The sequence below is a fragment of the Trachurus trachurus genome, assembly GCF_905171665.1.
Source record: "Trachurus trachurus genome assembly, chromosome: 6".
In the NCBI taxonomy this organism is placed as follows: domain Eukaryota; kingdom Metazoa; phylum Chordata; class Actinopteri; order Carangiformes; family Carangidae; genus Trachurus; species Trachurus trachurus.
In genome coordinates, this window is record NC_139897.1 from 5,495,225 (window position 1) to 5,509,999 (window position 14,775).

Genomic DNA, 14,775 nt, shown 5'->3' on the forward strand with positions numbered 1-14,775 from the left:
CGTCCTCCAACCGTCCGCTCGTCCTCACAACTACAGTAAACCAAGTACAGCTACTGAACTGCTGAGAGAAACCAGCAGCTATGAAGGAGCAGACGCGTTTTTTCCTTTGGCTGCAACTTTTCACAGCTTGTGCGGTGTTCGTGGTGAACGGTAAGCTGCGTCTTCGTGTTTGTTTACAGTTAAACCCGCCGCCGTTTAAGTTCCCCGGGGCCGTTGCCGTTTGAGTTTGAGTTGAGTTGAGTTGTGGTGGTTTAGCTGTGAAGTGAGCCCCTCACTCACTCCTGTCTCCCCTCTTTTTCACTTGAAATGTATCTGTTCATTCTCTGGACACGTTGTTTACTTTGCTCTGTGATGATTTCATCTCAGCCTGCTGCTCCTCTCTGGCAGCGTCAGTCCATCGCCGGAGTAACGGAGCTGCTGACATTTCTAGGTGCACAAGTTGAAGCGATCCTTGAGTTAAGTGGACAGGACGTGTGGGAATGTGAGGACTGACAACTGGATCGTTGCTTGGCTCTAAATCTGCAACATGTTTAGTCTAGAGACAGAAATGAGGAGAGATATAAAGGTTAAGATACAGTATGCGTGTTTTTGCAGTTCTGTTGGCCACATGATCTAAGTGTTACCTGAGGGCAGTTTTTATGCAGAGGCACGATAACAGAGGCTGGGTTATTATTACTCATGTGTTAACCTCATGGCCATTGGCACTTGGCTTTGTTTGCATCTACATGCATCAAACAAATTTAGGCCGCTGGACAAAGGATAAAGTGGCCTGATTTCCGCCTGCCTTCATTTCTGCTCACAGACCTCAGGGGAAGGCATCTCATGTCACACAAATGTTTTCCGTGGTATGATGATGAATTTTCCAAATGTGAAAATACCCCTGTTCCACTCCTTGCACATTTACAAAGAGGAGAATTCATAACTTCATTCGGCGCTATGTGAAAGACAGATGTGTATTTCATCATGAAATATTTGGACTTTTGACTCTTTTCAGTAGACAGTCGACCTTTGATATTCCCTCCCTGCTTCAGGGATCAATGCACTGCATTCTTTAGGCTTTAACATGTAGAGGCTGTTAGAAAAGTGTTGTTAACTACAGCAGTGGACCTGTGGTTAAAGTCATCTAGGTATTAATCATTGTACTGAATCTGAATGCAGCTTCACATCTCAACGCTGCTTTCAATGTGTAGATCCTAAATGCACTAGGCTACAGGCTGCAGATGCAAGCATGTGACTATGGGCTGCAATCACGGATAATTTTCATCAGTGATTCATCTGCCAATTACTTTAATTAATCATTCAGTCTTTAGATTGCCAGGAAATAGTGGGAAAAGCCTGTTACATTTCCTAATGCCAAATACATTCACTTCATTTTCACAAGACAGAATTTCTTATTCATATTCATACATGGCAATTAACTAATTGATTAGTCAGATAATTGTTTCAGCTCTACATGTTACCTCTGGGTTTTTTAAAATATATAATAAGCAGTCTATACTTCCTTTGCGGGCAAAAATGATGAGTACTACTTTAAAACTGTTCCGCTCAACCTAAATTTCTAGTCTCGCCACATCCTTTTTTAAGACCTGCGTGACAAACAAACTGCTGCGTTTTCCTTCGTGCATCACATGCATAAATGTTTGATAGAGTCCTTTAAATATCTGTTTTTGTTTGAATTGACACTGAAAACATTTGCAGCGCGAGGAGAAGCATAAATCCCAGCATGTTTACTCCCTGAGGCTCAGGGAGGGGACAGTCATGGAGAATAGGTGTGGTTGCCCTGACCACAACGTTGAGTCAGTTTTCCGGATGCACTCGCCAACACAGGCATGCCAGTGAACTTCCACCCACAACACAGCTCACTGAGACCTTTCAGCACAGTCAGGGAGTTTTTTTTATGGAGGGCGGGGGGGGGGGGGGGGGGACTTGTTGCTGCTGTGTCATGCAATATGTCTACAGGACAGAATAAAAGCCAAAAGGAGGAGTTTTTTTTATATACCCCTGTGTTTTACCTGATTCGGCTCACCTTAGCAGTTTGTAGTTCACTTGTCCTATCTGTTAGCGACGGAGAGGAGAGAAGTGGAAAGTGGTGTTCTGTGTCAGGGCTGAGGCTGTCTTTACTCACAAGACCACTTAGGGCAGCTGAGTGAACCAGGGCTAAATATAGACAGATGCTGGGCCAATGGGATGGCAGGAGTGTGTGTGTGTATGTGTATAATTTGTGGATGTAGGCAGGTGCATAGGAACACTAAGGTTTGGTGCAAATTCACTAGTGGGAGTAAGATAGAGCTTAATTGCCAATATATCAAGCAGATATTGGACTGACTTAATCAGGAATTCAATTTCCTGATGATGTGCCTCCTCCACATTTCCACAGCAACGTCAGATCACGCAGTGGCTTTTGCATGTTTTAGTCAGGGTGCCTTTAGGGTGATTTGATGGGTGATTATACTGTGGGCAGATTTGTTCTTCTCATAGCAGGTCTTCAGACTAATGTGTTTCCCTTATCAACAGGTGCCATCTGTGCTTAGCTGCAGAAATGTCAGTGATGTAGGTTTCTAAATCCACCCATTTACATTTGAACCCCGAAGAGGACGAGATTCTAGAAAACAGTGAATATAACAAATCTTGTGGGTTATGTAGGACGGCTGCTGCTCAACCCAGCTCAGGATTAGTAAGACGCTTGAGAATGAGGAGGTCAAACAAAGGATATCCGAACAATTGTGCAATTTTTCACTTTATTGCCAAGCATTCAGTCAATTAGACCTTACATGGGACAACAATGAACGGACAGGCTTAGATCAGGTCACATGGATCATTAGCAGGGTTGGGAGTAACGGCGTTATAATAAATAGACCTACTACTTTTTTCAGTAACAAGTAATCAAAAAAGTTACTTGACTCAAGAAGTACCATCAGAAAATAATACACCTGTTTAAGTGTACGTTATATCATTTTCAGTTCGTCAACTGGTCAGAAAAAAGCTGTGTATCTGGAATTCCTCCACACAGGCAGGCTCTGTGAAGCGCTGTATCACTCCGCCTATCAGCTTTTTCGATCAGCAGCCTGTGTGGAGGAATAGTGAGTGAGTTGGTTAGTTCCAGATAAACGAGGGTTAGGGAGAGAAGTCCAAGTAATTTGACATATTTGAGCAATACATTTAAAAAAAGTAACGCAATAGTGACATTTCCTGGTAATAAATTACATTGATCATGTAGTCATGTGCAAAATAATTTCCCTAGAGGGACAATAAATGTCTAAAGTCTAACTCTGTAACTAACTCAGTTACTTTTTGGGGAAAGTAACTAGTAACTAACTAATTACTTCTTTTAAAGTAACGTTCCCAACACTGATCATTAGCGGTGGTACAGAGCACGCCCATTTAGTTTTAGCTTTGTAGTTCCAGATGCAAGGAAAACAAAATGAAAGCCTAAAAGGATAATAGGGAAAAATGGGGCGGGGGGTGACAAATAACGTGTTGTGGGTTGAAAATGCTGGAATTAGATTAGATATAATTTATCGGTGTCAGATAATGTACTTAACCTATCAGAGTCCGACTTTATAGCCTCACATGAACCAAATGGAAGAGTCTATCTAGACTAGAGCGCTATCACCCTGAGCTCTTGTGTGAGAAAGTTTTGTGAATGTGTGTGTGTGTGCTGTGCTGCTCTCACAATCTGCCGTGGTCCTCCCTTCAGGCGACTGTCTTCTTCAGCACTGATGACTTTATTATTGTTCTTCCCGCTGCGTCCCCCAGGACAGGACGGGCTCTTTTTCCTTCCATCTGAATTTTGAATAGCTTCCTTAATTAATGTTTCATTGCAATATGGAGTGCCTTCTAATTTGGGCTACTTTATTAGCGTCTCTCGACCCACTTTCCAATCTGCCACGTTGAATATTTTACACGCTATCATGGGAGATTAACATTGTGCCAAGGACAAAATCATCATTACTTGAATCCAAGAACAAGATTGTTTACACAATATTTTTGTGTTTATATAAACAGAAACAACTTGGTGACGGTGTTGACATGTAGCCGCGCAACTCCATTCAGTTCACACCGCCGTTGTGACGTGATACTGTACCAGGCTCTGTTGCAGTTACACCTCTTCTGAGTAATGCTTGTTGTTCTGCGGAGGGTGCATGACACTTGAGTGTATTTTTAGCAGCTGGTTATTGTTTTTTTCTTTTTTCTTCCAGCAGCAGCAGCAGCAGCAGATGGCTGTGCTGCTCTGGACCGGCACTTACAGATTACAGAAGGCTCACCTGCAGCTAGAGTCCTGCTGATCTTCATACCGAAAAAGATTTGGGTTATTTCAGGACACGAATAAGCCCAGCCTTGATAAACCTACTAACTGTTACTCATGTCCAGGTCCCCTTGTGCTCACATCCAGTAGTCAGTTGCACAGTTTGGCAGGAGCAGGTCATCAAACTTGATAACCACTCTACAGGCCTCAAGCCTTTTTTATTATGCTTAGTAACCAGTTTTTAAAAAGGACAGTGTGTTCATGTGTGTGTGTGTGTGTGTGTGTCTGACCACATGGGTCTGACCAGTGGCTTGCCTTCTAGCCTATATTCTCCAGTGTGCCACTGTGTGCGTGACAGAAGAGAGGGATGTGTGTGTTCGCAGGCCTCAGGACACAGAACAGTGATGTAACCACACAGACACACACAGTATATTCACATCCATTCATATATTTCCTTTCCTGTGTGCTTCTACAGTCTCTACACACTGAGTGTGTAGAGACTGAGTGAACATACATGGAACAAACCGGCCACATAGTTCAGTCTCCTAAGCTAGTTTCTTCAACTGTCTTAGTCGTTTATGTTCTAATGCTGCTGATCTCCATGTCATCTTTGATAAAAGTAATTGAGAGGTTTTTTTTGCCCATGTCCATGCGCTGTGTGTGTGTGTACTTCCCAGCCTTGCCACCGAATCCTCTCGAAAACGCAGCATCCCGGAGAAATGATTTAGTTTCAGATCAAACTGATTAGATTTCCCTGCTCACTCATGTCAAAGCAATTTTTCCCCCAAAGTGCTTTTTTATCTTTTTAAGCAGAAACTGTCTCTCTAATACGGACCGCAGTGAGTGTCCTTGGACAGTCCACTCCCAGTTCTCGTGTCCTGAAATGCCTCCTCTCAACAAGCGGCCTTAAATGACTTCCTTAGAGAGGAGGCTTATTAAATGTTTTCTGCTTGTCCATTCAGCTGGGATCTAATAAGGTCAGAGGGCAAACGTGTTCAGTCAGATCATCTCAGCAACAACAGGTTAACTTGTAGGACTCCTGTGAGACGTCCACAGGGAACATGTCGTGTTGCCGCCCGTCTGTTTCTAAGAAGTAAACACAGAATCAGCCCTCTGCATACACTTGTCAGTACAGGGTTGTTCTGTTGGTAGAGATGTGTGTACCTCAGACCTCTCTATGACGCAATGAGATAGAATATGTAGATTCAGTGACGCATGCCCTCATATCTGAGGCTCTAGCACATCCACCCTCTTGTTGGCGGGACTGACTGGGGTCAGAATTGTTGTGTGTGCAGGCTTTAAAGGAATAATATGTAGGAATTCCCCCCATCTAGCGGTGCGGTTGCATATCGGAACGTATTCCTGATGTTGCATTCACGTGAAATCGGGCAGAAGTCAGACAGACAACAGACTCTACATGTAACAGGATAAACAAGCATCTATGTAAACAAGTGGTCCGCCAGCACGAGGCAAAACAATACAGGCCTGACAATATGTTGTCATGGTGATGTTGTATTGTTTACCTGACCCACGTTTTACCGTCTTTCTCTCGTCAAGTAAAATGACATCCGGTTGGTTTGCCGACGGCCGTCTGCCTGACTGCACCTGAATGCAACACCAGTGCCTCCGTCCTTCCTCACACTACACATTGGTGACAGTTTTAACAGGCGCTACCTGGAAAACTTTCTCCCCGAGCCGACAGCTCCGGTGAGTTTCCATGGTTACCTACAGTCACGCTGCCACTGAACGTAAAAACATGGCAGCCTCGGTTCGGTGCGTCGCCCACTTATGTGTTTGTAACGACTTGTAACGACTTGAAAGCTTTCATTTGTATGCGGGAGTGATTCGACTTCAGTGAAATACGTATTTATGAAAGCAATATTTGATTTTTGCTAATAAAAAGCCAAATAAGTTACACACTGGGGCTTTAACTGCTCTGTCTTTTAGTCTGGTATTTGAACCTCATTCTTGAGTTTAAGCATCATGGGAAAGGCACAGACCATGACTCATAAGGAGCGAGAAAAACACAATGCTCTGTGGAAATGGCTGGTGAGGCCAAACATAACTCCACATACCTTCCTAATCTGTCACTGCGGTCAAAGTGGGGCACTGTGATGGATACTACATGGGGCATTGGTGTGTGATTTTTAAGTTGGGCGGACATATTTTTAAATAGATCGAACTGTGTTTCTATCATTGAATGATTTATGGCTTTAGAAGTTATTTGGATTTCAGAGAGGCAAAGTTAGTGTGTTTTTATATAATGAAAAAACGAATACAATGTAATAGGTCACATTTAATCAAGTTCAGGCGACATGCCAAGGTCTAAACAGAGTCAATACAGAGGCAGTGAGACCTCTGGACAAACAGCACTGAAGCGTTACGGCCACATTGATGCGTTTCTGGATCACTTATTCCTCACACAGGAAGCTGCATCCGCTTCAAGAGTTGGTTTAAATAACCAAAAGCATTTCTCCCATCTGTGGTTTCCAGCCGTCAGGATAGTTTGGGTTTTGTTGTCCAGGTTGTTAGATACACATCCCGTTAGATTTCCGCTGCTTCGGACGAATGGGTTTTTATGTGTGGTGCTCACAGCATGTAAAAGTGGCGTTTTAAGAATTCAACAGCAACATTTATGTTTCTCTCAACATGTTTTCATGGGGACTATCATATGTTGAATGGAAAGTATTATTCCAATGAAACGTGCACCGGAGATGGGGATTCTGGGAAGAAATGTCACTGTTGAATTTAGAGAGAGACAGTCATCTCATATATGTGGGCTGGATATAACTAAAGGTTTGTTAGGAAATACAAATGTCTCTTTGCCTCTTTTCCTTCTCGTATTTCTCGATAAACTAAACTGAAACTCCCGTCACACATTTCCTCTGGAGCACACATGCTGATGTGGAGCAGTATTTGCCTGTCAGCGGTTCATGTCGATAATGAAGAAGAAGAAGTCTCCGGTTTCCTCTGAAACAGCAGCACAGCTTACCGTTAATGTGGAGAAGAAACCACATAATGACTGTAGGTTTTCTTTAACTGGTGAAAGTCAATGTCAGTGTTAGTCTTAAGTGTGTGTCTCATGGCCTGACCTGATCAAACCATTATATTCTAAGTATACACACTGTAGATGAGGACAGCTCTAAAGGATTGTGCTGTGGTTTTTACTGACAGTCGCGTCTCTCGGGGGGTTTTCATTGAGGCTCTTGTGGTTTGAACGCTGACTCTTCTCTGACCACCTCGACTAATAGATCAATCATTTTATTTCCTCTTTAAACTCAGACAGTCTGACTGAGTTCCTCCTCAGTCAGGGCAGACCACAAGCAGTGCTGGCAAACAGATACATGAAGTGGGGTTTTTCTCCTCTTCCTCTATTTATCAGTATCTTCAACATTGTATATTCGTCATTCAGAGAAGGTCATTTGTTCAACGGTTTATGAAGGAGGTTTCCTGAAGGGAGCAGCCTGCCAGTGGAGGAAAGGAGGCCGTGTTCCTTCCCTTAAGATAAACAGGCAGTAACTTTTGGATAAGGATGTGTTGGCGGCGGTGCCCGGCATGCCTATCGCCTAACAAGCCCGTGAGATGTGAAAGCATTTGAAGGCTGTGACACTGGATGCAGCACTGATAACACTGGACGTCCATGGGAAGTACAGTTCAGAGGATAAACAATCTAAACAGGATGTTGGCAAAGAAGATCTCTGGCTTTCTGCTTCTCCCTCCCCCACAGTGGATAATTAACGGGGGCCTGATTTTTGTACGTTAGTGGTCAAAAATAGAAGTGCGGTCCACTAACTACATTTATTTGTAATATCATTTTTTAAATTCTTAATCTCTCTCAAGACCAATTAGTTTTCCACGATTGGCCAGAGATCATACTGAATAAACCGCTCAGTGCTCAAATTCTTTATTGTTTTAAAGTGGACATATTATGGAAATATCACTTTTTGAAGGCTCTTTAAAGGTTGAATATGGAGAATTACCAGAATACCACCATCTATTGATATTTAACAAATAATAATAATAATTTAGATAAATGAAATGACCTGACTACCCTTGGTCACATGATCCACCTACTGTAGACGTGCCCCTGCCGCTGCGAGAGACGAAAACCCAACAGACACAATGTAACATGAGAATTATTGCTGATTGCATTTTCGCTGTAAAACGGGAGTGCTGGTGTAGTACAACTGGTGGCCCAGTTAGTAGGTTTTGCAGTGGTTTTGGTTTTCGTGCACAATATTAGGTGTATGGTAAGATGACCTGACGAAGTAAACATCCTGTGCATGTGACGGCAACACACCTGTAGCCGCCAGCCGACCACACAGTGTGCTGCTCGAGGGGGAAAAGTATGTCAGGCTTCTTGTTTCTGTTTTTGTATGTCTCTATATATTTTTTTTTACTCTGTCCCTCCGAGGGTCTCTTCACGTGCCTGCTCTGAAGTGCCATTTTCAGATGCATCCCTGTAGTCTCTCACAGACCCACCAGCAACAGTACTAAATCAGCACTTTTCTTTACTGTGATAGTCTAAAAAAAACATTTATCTACTCCCATGGGTATCGTATCTCACTGCTGGTTATTTTTAGCCTGTTTAGCAGACACAGTGGCTCTTAAGCCACCAATTTCACACTTGGGGTCCAACCTCAACTCTCCTAATGATATGTATGAACCCCGTCTCCTCTGTTGTTAAAGGGTTCACCAGTGTTGACCCCCTCCATATTGTAAGTGTCAAAATGAGTATAACGGTATACTTAAAAAGTTAATGTGAGATGTATGGTTCAAACCACACCATGTATAGAACCTTAAGTAGCTATAATGATCATATAGTTTTGAATTTGTAGTATTTATAATTTTATTCGATGTTGCCATAGTTTCCAAAGTGAAAAGGAAAGCCAGTGCATGCCTCTGGATTCTGTTTTTGTTCTTCGTTGCTCACTGCCATGATTCCCCTCGTGCCCAGAGAGCTGCCAGATTGTCAGGCGCTGGCCGTCCAGTGGTGAGGCTTGTGGAAGCATCCAGTGTTTGTGTTGTGTTTACAGTGTAGTGATGGCTTACTCAGCTGTTCAGTCCATAACATCCAACCTGCTGCAAGCTGTTTACTCAGCAGCACAACAAGGGAATGGAAAACTTAATGAAGAAACAATACGTGGTTTTAGTGGATACACTTTTAAAACATTTTTCATTCTTATTGAAAACCTTTAGATAATCAGTTTTAATGCTTAAAAAACGACTACACTAATCTGTTAAAACCACTTTCAAGCTACAATTGCTGCAGTATCTGATTGTCCTCTACCTGTCCTGAAATATGGGCCAGGGAATATCTGATGTTTGTTGATGAGAAGTGCTGAGCTATCAGACATTTATGAATGTGAAAGAAAGACTGCAAACCGCAGCTGAATCAAACAGGGTTCACATGCTCTTTCTTTTTTCCCCCTACCCTATCTCTCTTTGCTCCTGTTATTTAATTTGCCACACTAGAAAACTCAATGGAAGTGGATAAAAAAAAATCAATCAAAAACAAATTTACTCCAGTTAAGTTGATTGAATAGTGTGAGAGATTCTTAGTTGTTGTGCCATCTTTGAAGACAGAAGAGGCTGGATTTCACGGTGTCTGAGACTTGGATCAGAGCCAGGGATGTGTTATATGAACAGAGCTGTGTTAATCACACACAGTCTCTTCTAATGTGGCTGTTTTTGATGAGGAAATATGTATAATAGTTACATTGTGTATGGTGTATATGAAAGAAGGGGTGGGGTAAAAAATTTAGCATATTTTGCATGGCAATATTGTATACGAACACCAAGTATGAATCTGAACAGACTAAGAAGTTCATCCTACTAGAAAAACAGATGTTAACAAAGTTTTCATTTGGAGACATCATTTGCAGTTGAGAAAAGCCAATAAATTGCAATACAGCACAGCATATTGCAATATTTTTAATATCGTAATGATATTGTATTGTGATAGTATTGTATTGTAGAGCATCTGGGGATTCCCACCCCTATCTGAAAGTATGAAGTTCTATGTGAAAGCAACAAGTCTGAATTATCTCTCAAACGGCCGTTCATAGCCACTCACTCTCTCTGCCATGTTCCAGACAGTTGTTGAATTGTTTGTGGTTGACTGACGTGTCCTGTATCCCTCATCCTGTCATCCTCTCCTCTGCCTGCAGCTGATTACTGTGAGGTGAACGTGTGCAGTAACGGTGGAACCTGTGTGACTGGAGCCGGAGTCCCTTTCATCTGCATCTGCCCTGATGGCTTCACTGGAGAAAACTGCAATGAGACTGAGACTGGTACGGCTAGGGTCAACATGAGTCTCAGATCTGAGTTACTTTATATCACTTTGCTGATCAGACAGTGACAATGTACAGGTGTATCTCAATGAATTAGAATATCAATTCAGTTCAGTTCAAATATAGATTACACACAGACTGAAATATTTCATGTCTTTATTTCTTTTAATTGTAATGATTATGGATTACATTTAATGAAAACCCAATATTCAGTATGGCAAAAAATAGAATATAGTAAAAAGTCCACTATTGTAACCTAATGGTGTCACAATCTATAATGGGGAAGACGGCTGACCAGACAGGTGTATTCTCATTTATTGAGATGCACCTACAGGTAATGCAATCACCTACCGGTGCTGATTTGTTAAAGCTCAAAAGTTAAATAGTCAGTTTAAATGAAAGCTAGTTAAACTTTAACAAATAAACATCTAGTCCGTGTTTTTCCTAAATATCAGTGGGTCACCCCTGTCTCTCACCCTATATACGTTTCTGAAAAATAAATATTTATTAGCTGTACAGCAGCACTGCTCAGTCTGTTTAACTTGGCTTTCACCTCCTTCCTCCCATGTGTCTTTTTTATCCCCCTGAAGGGCCCTGCAATCCCAACCCATGCAAGAATGACGCAATCTGCGAGGTGACGGGCCACTCCCGCCGAGGAGATGTGTTCAGCGAGTACGTCTGCAAGTGTCAGCCAGGCTTTGATGGAGTCCACTGTCAGAACAGTAAGTCTCTGCCCCCTCTTCATGCTAGCTAGGATTGCTGTGGAGTTGTGTTTTAGTTAATATTCTGCTTCTGGTCATTTATATTTGGATAATATTCAAGTGTACCATGGAAAGTTGTTCAGGTTTTCTGTGTATTCACACTTCGGCTGACTTTTCATGATCCTGACCCTCCACTGTAAAATCTGTAGTGTTAAAAACATGAGAATTGAAAGAAACTTTTGACAACATTTGTATTTTTTTTTTAATCAAGTGAAATTGTTTGATTGTTTTTTGAGTTGGTACCCTGCATTTGTCTTCAACATTAGAAGAAAACTCTGAACACAGTTTCAGCTATGGTACGTCTTTCCAACTTTTAGCTTTAACAGTGCATCAAATCAAGTGACAGTGCTGCTGATAAACCAGCGTCATTCTTTCACCGAATACAGAAACCCACTCCTAAAGTACAATTAAGTCCCAGTTTAAGTGTCCATCAGGACACACTAACATGGAGACAGCTGCTGTGACTACTCACCACTAGACAGACAGCTGTCAGCCTTATGGGAGCTCCATTCACACGCCACTAAGACCAGGTTGGTTCAGTCAGGGTCAGCCCTGAGAGGGAAGCAACATGTGCTGCGCTCCTCCAACTGCCTCCAGCTGTGCAGACAGGGACAGATGGCTACTGTTTTCCCAAGCAGGCAGATTAACAGTGACCAAGTGTGCACAAAGATCTGATCTGGCAGGAAACAACTGGGACTTTTTGGGAAAAGCCTAAGAGCATTGTGTGTTTGATCATATGTGCCTTTTTATCCTATAGGTGTCCAAGGGGCAGATTTAAGTTTGGAAACAGGTAACAGTAAAACTGGGGTTCGACAAGAGAGTGAATGAAGTGTGTGTGTGTGTGTGTTGTGCTTTGTTCTCTTTTCCGTCTTGGATCCAGGTGCTCTCTGTTCCTTTGGCTGCATGTGGAGGCAGAGGAATTCAACACACACACACACACACACACACACACACACACAGAAAACTGCTGTGGTCAGCACTATCTCTCCTTGTTTCTGAGTCAAGGCCAGAAGCAAAGGCAGCACTGAGATCAGATCAGCTTTAGATCTGTTGCCTTTTTTTTTATCAGTTTAGCCACACTGACAGAAGGATGTCCATTCATACATAAAGACATGTTAAACTCCATCATACCTCCAATCTTAGTCGAACTCTACATTTGTCCCCTGGGCCAGTTTTTTCAAGTTGTTTCAAGTTTGCATCTGATTCTCATTGGCCTCATGAAAGATACAGTTCAAGTTATCCTTTGAGTCAGAGCCCTCTGCAGCGCAGGCATTTAACTAATTAGATAACGCCTCAAGAATAATTAAGAGAGGAATTTATTTGACCGTGATATGAGAACCCCTCTGAGGACTCCCGTCAGGGAGGAGCCTCTCCATTCACAGCTACTGATGACTGTGTTGTGACAGCTTAATTGTCACTAATTTGTGTGCGTGTGTGTGTGTGGGGGGTGAATGAGGATCATGGCGGCCAGCTCCTGTGGTTTGTGTGAAACAGAGGAGGAGATGGACTGTAGAAAAGCAGTGACTGTGGGGAACCTGTGGAAGCTGAACTACCGTCCTCACACTCACTTACCATGTGGAATTTCATAGTGAGACAGATTTGATTTGAAGCACTGGATCAAAAAGTTAATAGTCCTCTCACTGGTCAATTGTTAGGAAACAAAGGAGCCTGTGATTAGAGGATGAACTGGTTTATGATCAGAAAACAACCAAGAGCACAGACAAGTAGGTGTTGTGAAATTGGAGCCAGATGTAGAAATATATGTTGTCCCTACACAAACGACTGCATCCAGAAAAATAAAAATAGAAAATGCCACAGCAAACAAATGGTAGACTACGTGGGGACAGAATAGAGTTGAGAATAGCAGCTTCCTCTCCTTTAATATGTACTGTCAGATGTCAGGAAGAGGTCAAAACCCATGAACCGACATTTTAATCAATCTGTACTTTTATTTCATATGTTTTATTTCATATTTCCACTGACTCAAAGGACTAAAATTCCTCTGAGGAGCAAAAGCCTCTCCACTGGCTTAAAATCTTCATCACGTGTTTGCCGCACATCCCACATAAACAACAGCCACTCGCAGCTCATGATCTCATATACAGACTGTTTAGCATACACATACACACATGGTTTGTCCCTCATGCCAGTGTAGCCAACAGAAAGTGGCGGTCCGTGCTGAGCGCTCGCAAACGTCAGCACCGCTACTGTTGCCGGGCGAAAAAGCGAACACGGAGGCGGAACAATGAAATAAGTCTGCCCTCCTTGACAATGTCACACTCAGTACTCAGGTCTGGCTGCAGCAGTTTCTAACTGTCCTGTCAAATTGGCCTAAAAGCCTTTTATAGGCTGCAGAGAAAGCGTGTGTATGTGTGGGAGGGGGAACCGGGGGTACGGAGATTCAGGGAAGAGAGCAGATGGACGGAAACAGTGAGGGAAGGTGTTTGTCTCATGCTTACAATGTCTAAATCCCAGATTTTCATAACAGATTATGGCAGTTATTTGCTTGGCCAGAGGGTGTGTGTATGAGTGTGCAGCTCTCTGTTGACTTCTCAGCTCCTCCCAGGATGTGGTAGCGTGGGCAGACTTGGCTCCGTGCCCCCTGTGGAGTACATATATAAAAAAATCTGTAATTTACTGTATAGGTCTATTGACTGTTTGTCATAGCCCTGACTAGCCTGCCCCTGACGTGCATTTCCTAGATTACTTCTGTTTGCCTTAGACATCTAACACCTGTCCATTAGGTCAGCTTACCTTGAGTCATGTTATCTTAAGAAACAGTAGCAGCTGTTGACTGTTGTGACTGGAGAGGCTGATCTTCACAGGTAAACAGCAACAGACTAGATTACTAAAGGCTGTAATCTCAGTGAACTTCACTGAACTCCATCACAGGGATATTTGATGATCCACATTAAGATTTGCTAAGAAGTCGATTTCTTGTAGAAATCAAAGTTTAAAATGCCTGCTGAGTTTTAGCACTGCTACTGTACTAGAACAGTATTATCTTAAAGGGATAGGTCAACATTTAGTTAAATTCTCCTATCACCATAATCCCTATAGTCATAGTTATAGGTTCATTACCTTTAATTATCGGTGCATGTTGTTTTGAGATCCACGTGGCAGAGACGCGAGCTGCTCAGTGAACACAATGGAGGTGAATGGTACAGGTCCCCTGTCCCTCATCAAACTTAATAGACAATCCAACAACTGTAATTATGTAACATTACGACACATGAACCAAATACTCAGAACTACTTGCGCTTTTGAAATCACTCCACCTAGCAGCCGTGTCTGGAATGTAGTTCTGGCTACGCATTTGCCCCGAAAACAACTCAATTATTTCATAGTGTGGTGAATGTGCAGGTCACAACTTGTCCACCAGAGCATTTTGGAGTTGTTGGATTGTGTATTTGGTGAGTTTGATGAGGGACAGGGGACGTGTACCATTCACCATTGTGTTCACTGAGCCCTGCAG

At 42.7% G+C, this 14,775-nt stretch overlaps 1 protein-coding gene across 2 annotated transcripts in view; it reads left to right on the forward strand.

Annotated features, from left to right (window-relative positions):
* Positions 1-14,775, forward strand: part of mfge8b (milk fat globule EGF and factor V/VIII domain containing b) — a 29,370-nt gene continuing 14,595 nt past the window's right edge. The window contains exons 1-4 of one of the 2 annotated variants that reach the window (XM_083974128.1): positions 1-150; positions 10,417-10,539; positions 11,130-11,261; positions 12,058-12,090. In XM_083974128.1, the coding sequence (XP_083830254.1) occupies positions 81-150; positions 10,417-10,539; positions 11,130-11,261; positions 12,058-12,090 (358 nt within the window). In that variant the 5' untranslated portion in view covers positions 1-80. The remainder of the gene's footprint in view (positions 151-10,416; positions 10,540-11,129; positions 11,262-12,057; positions 12,091-14,775) is intronic. The other variant, XM_083974129.1, reaches the window with a different exon arrangement.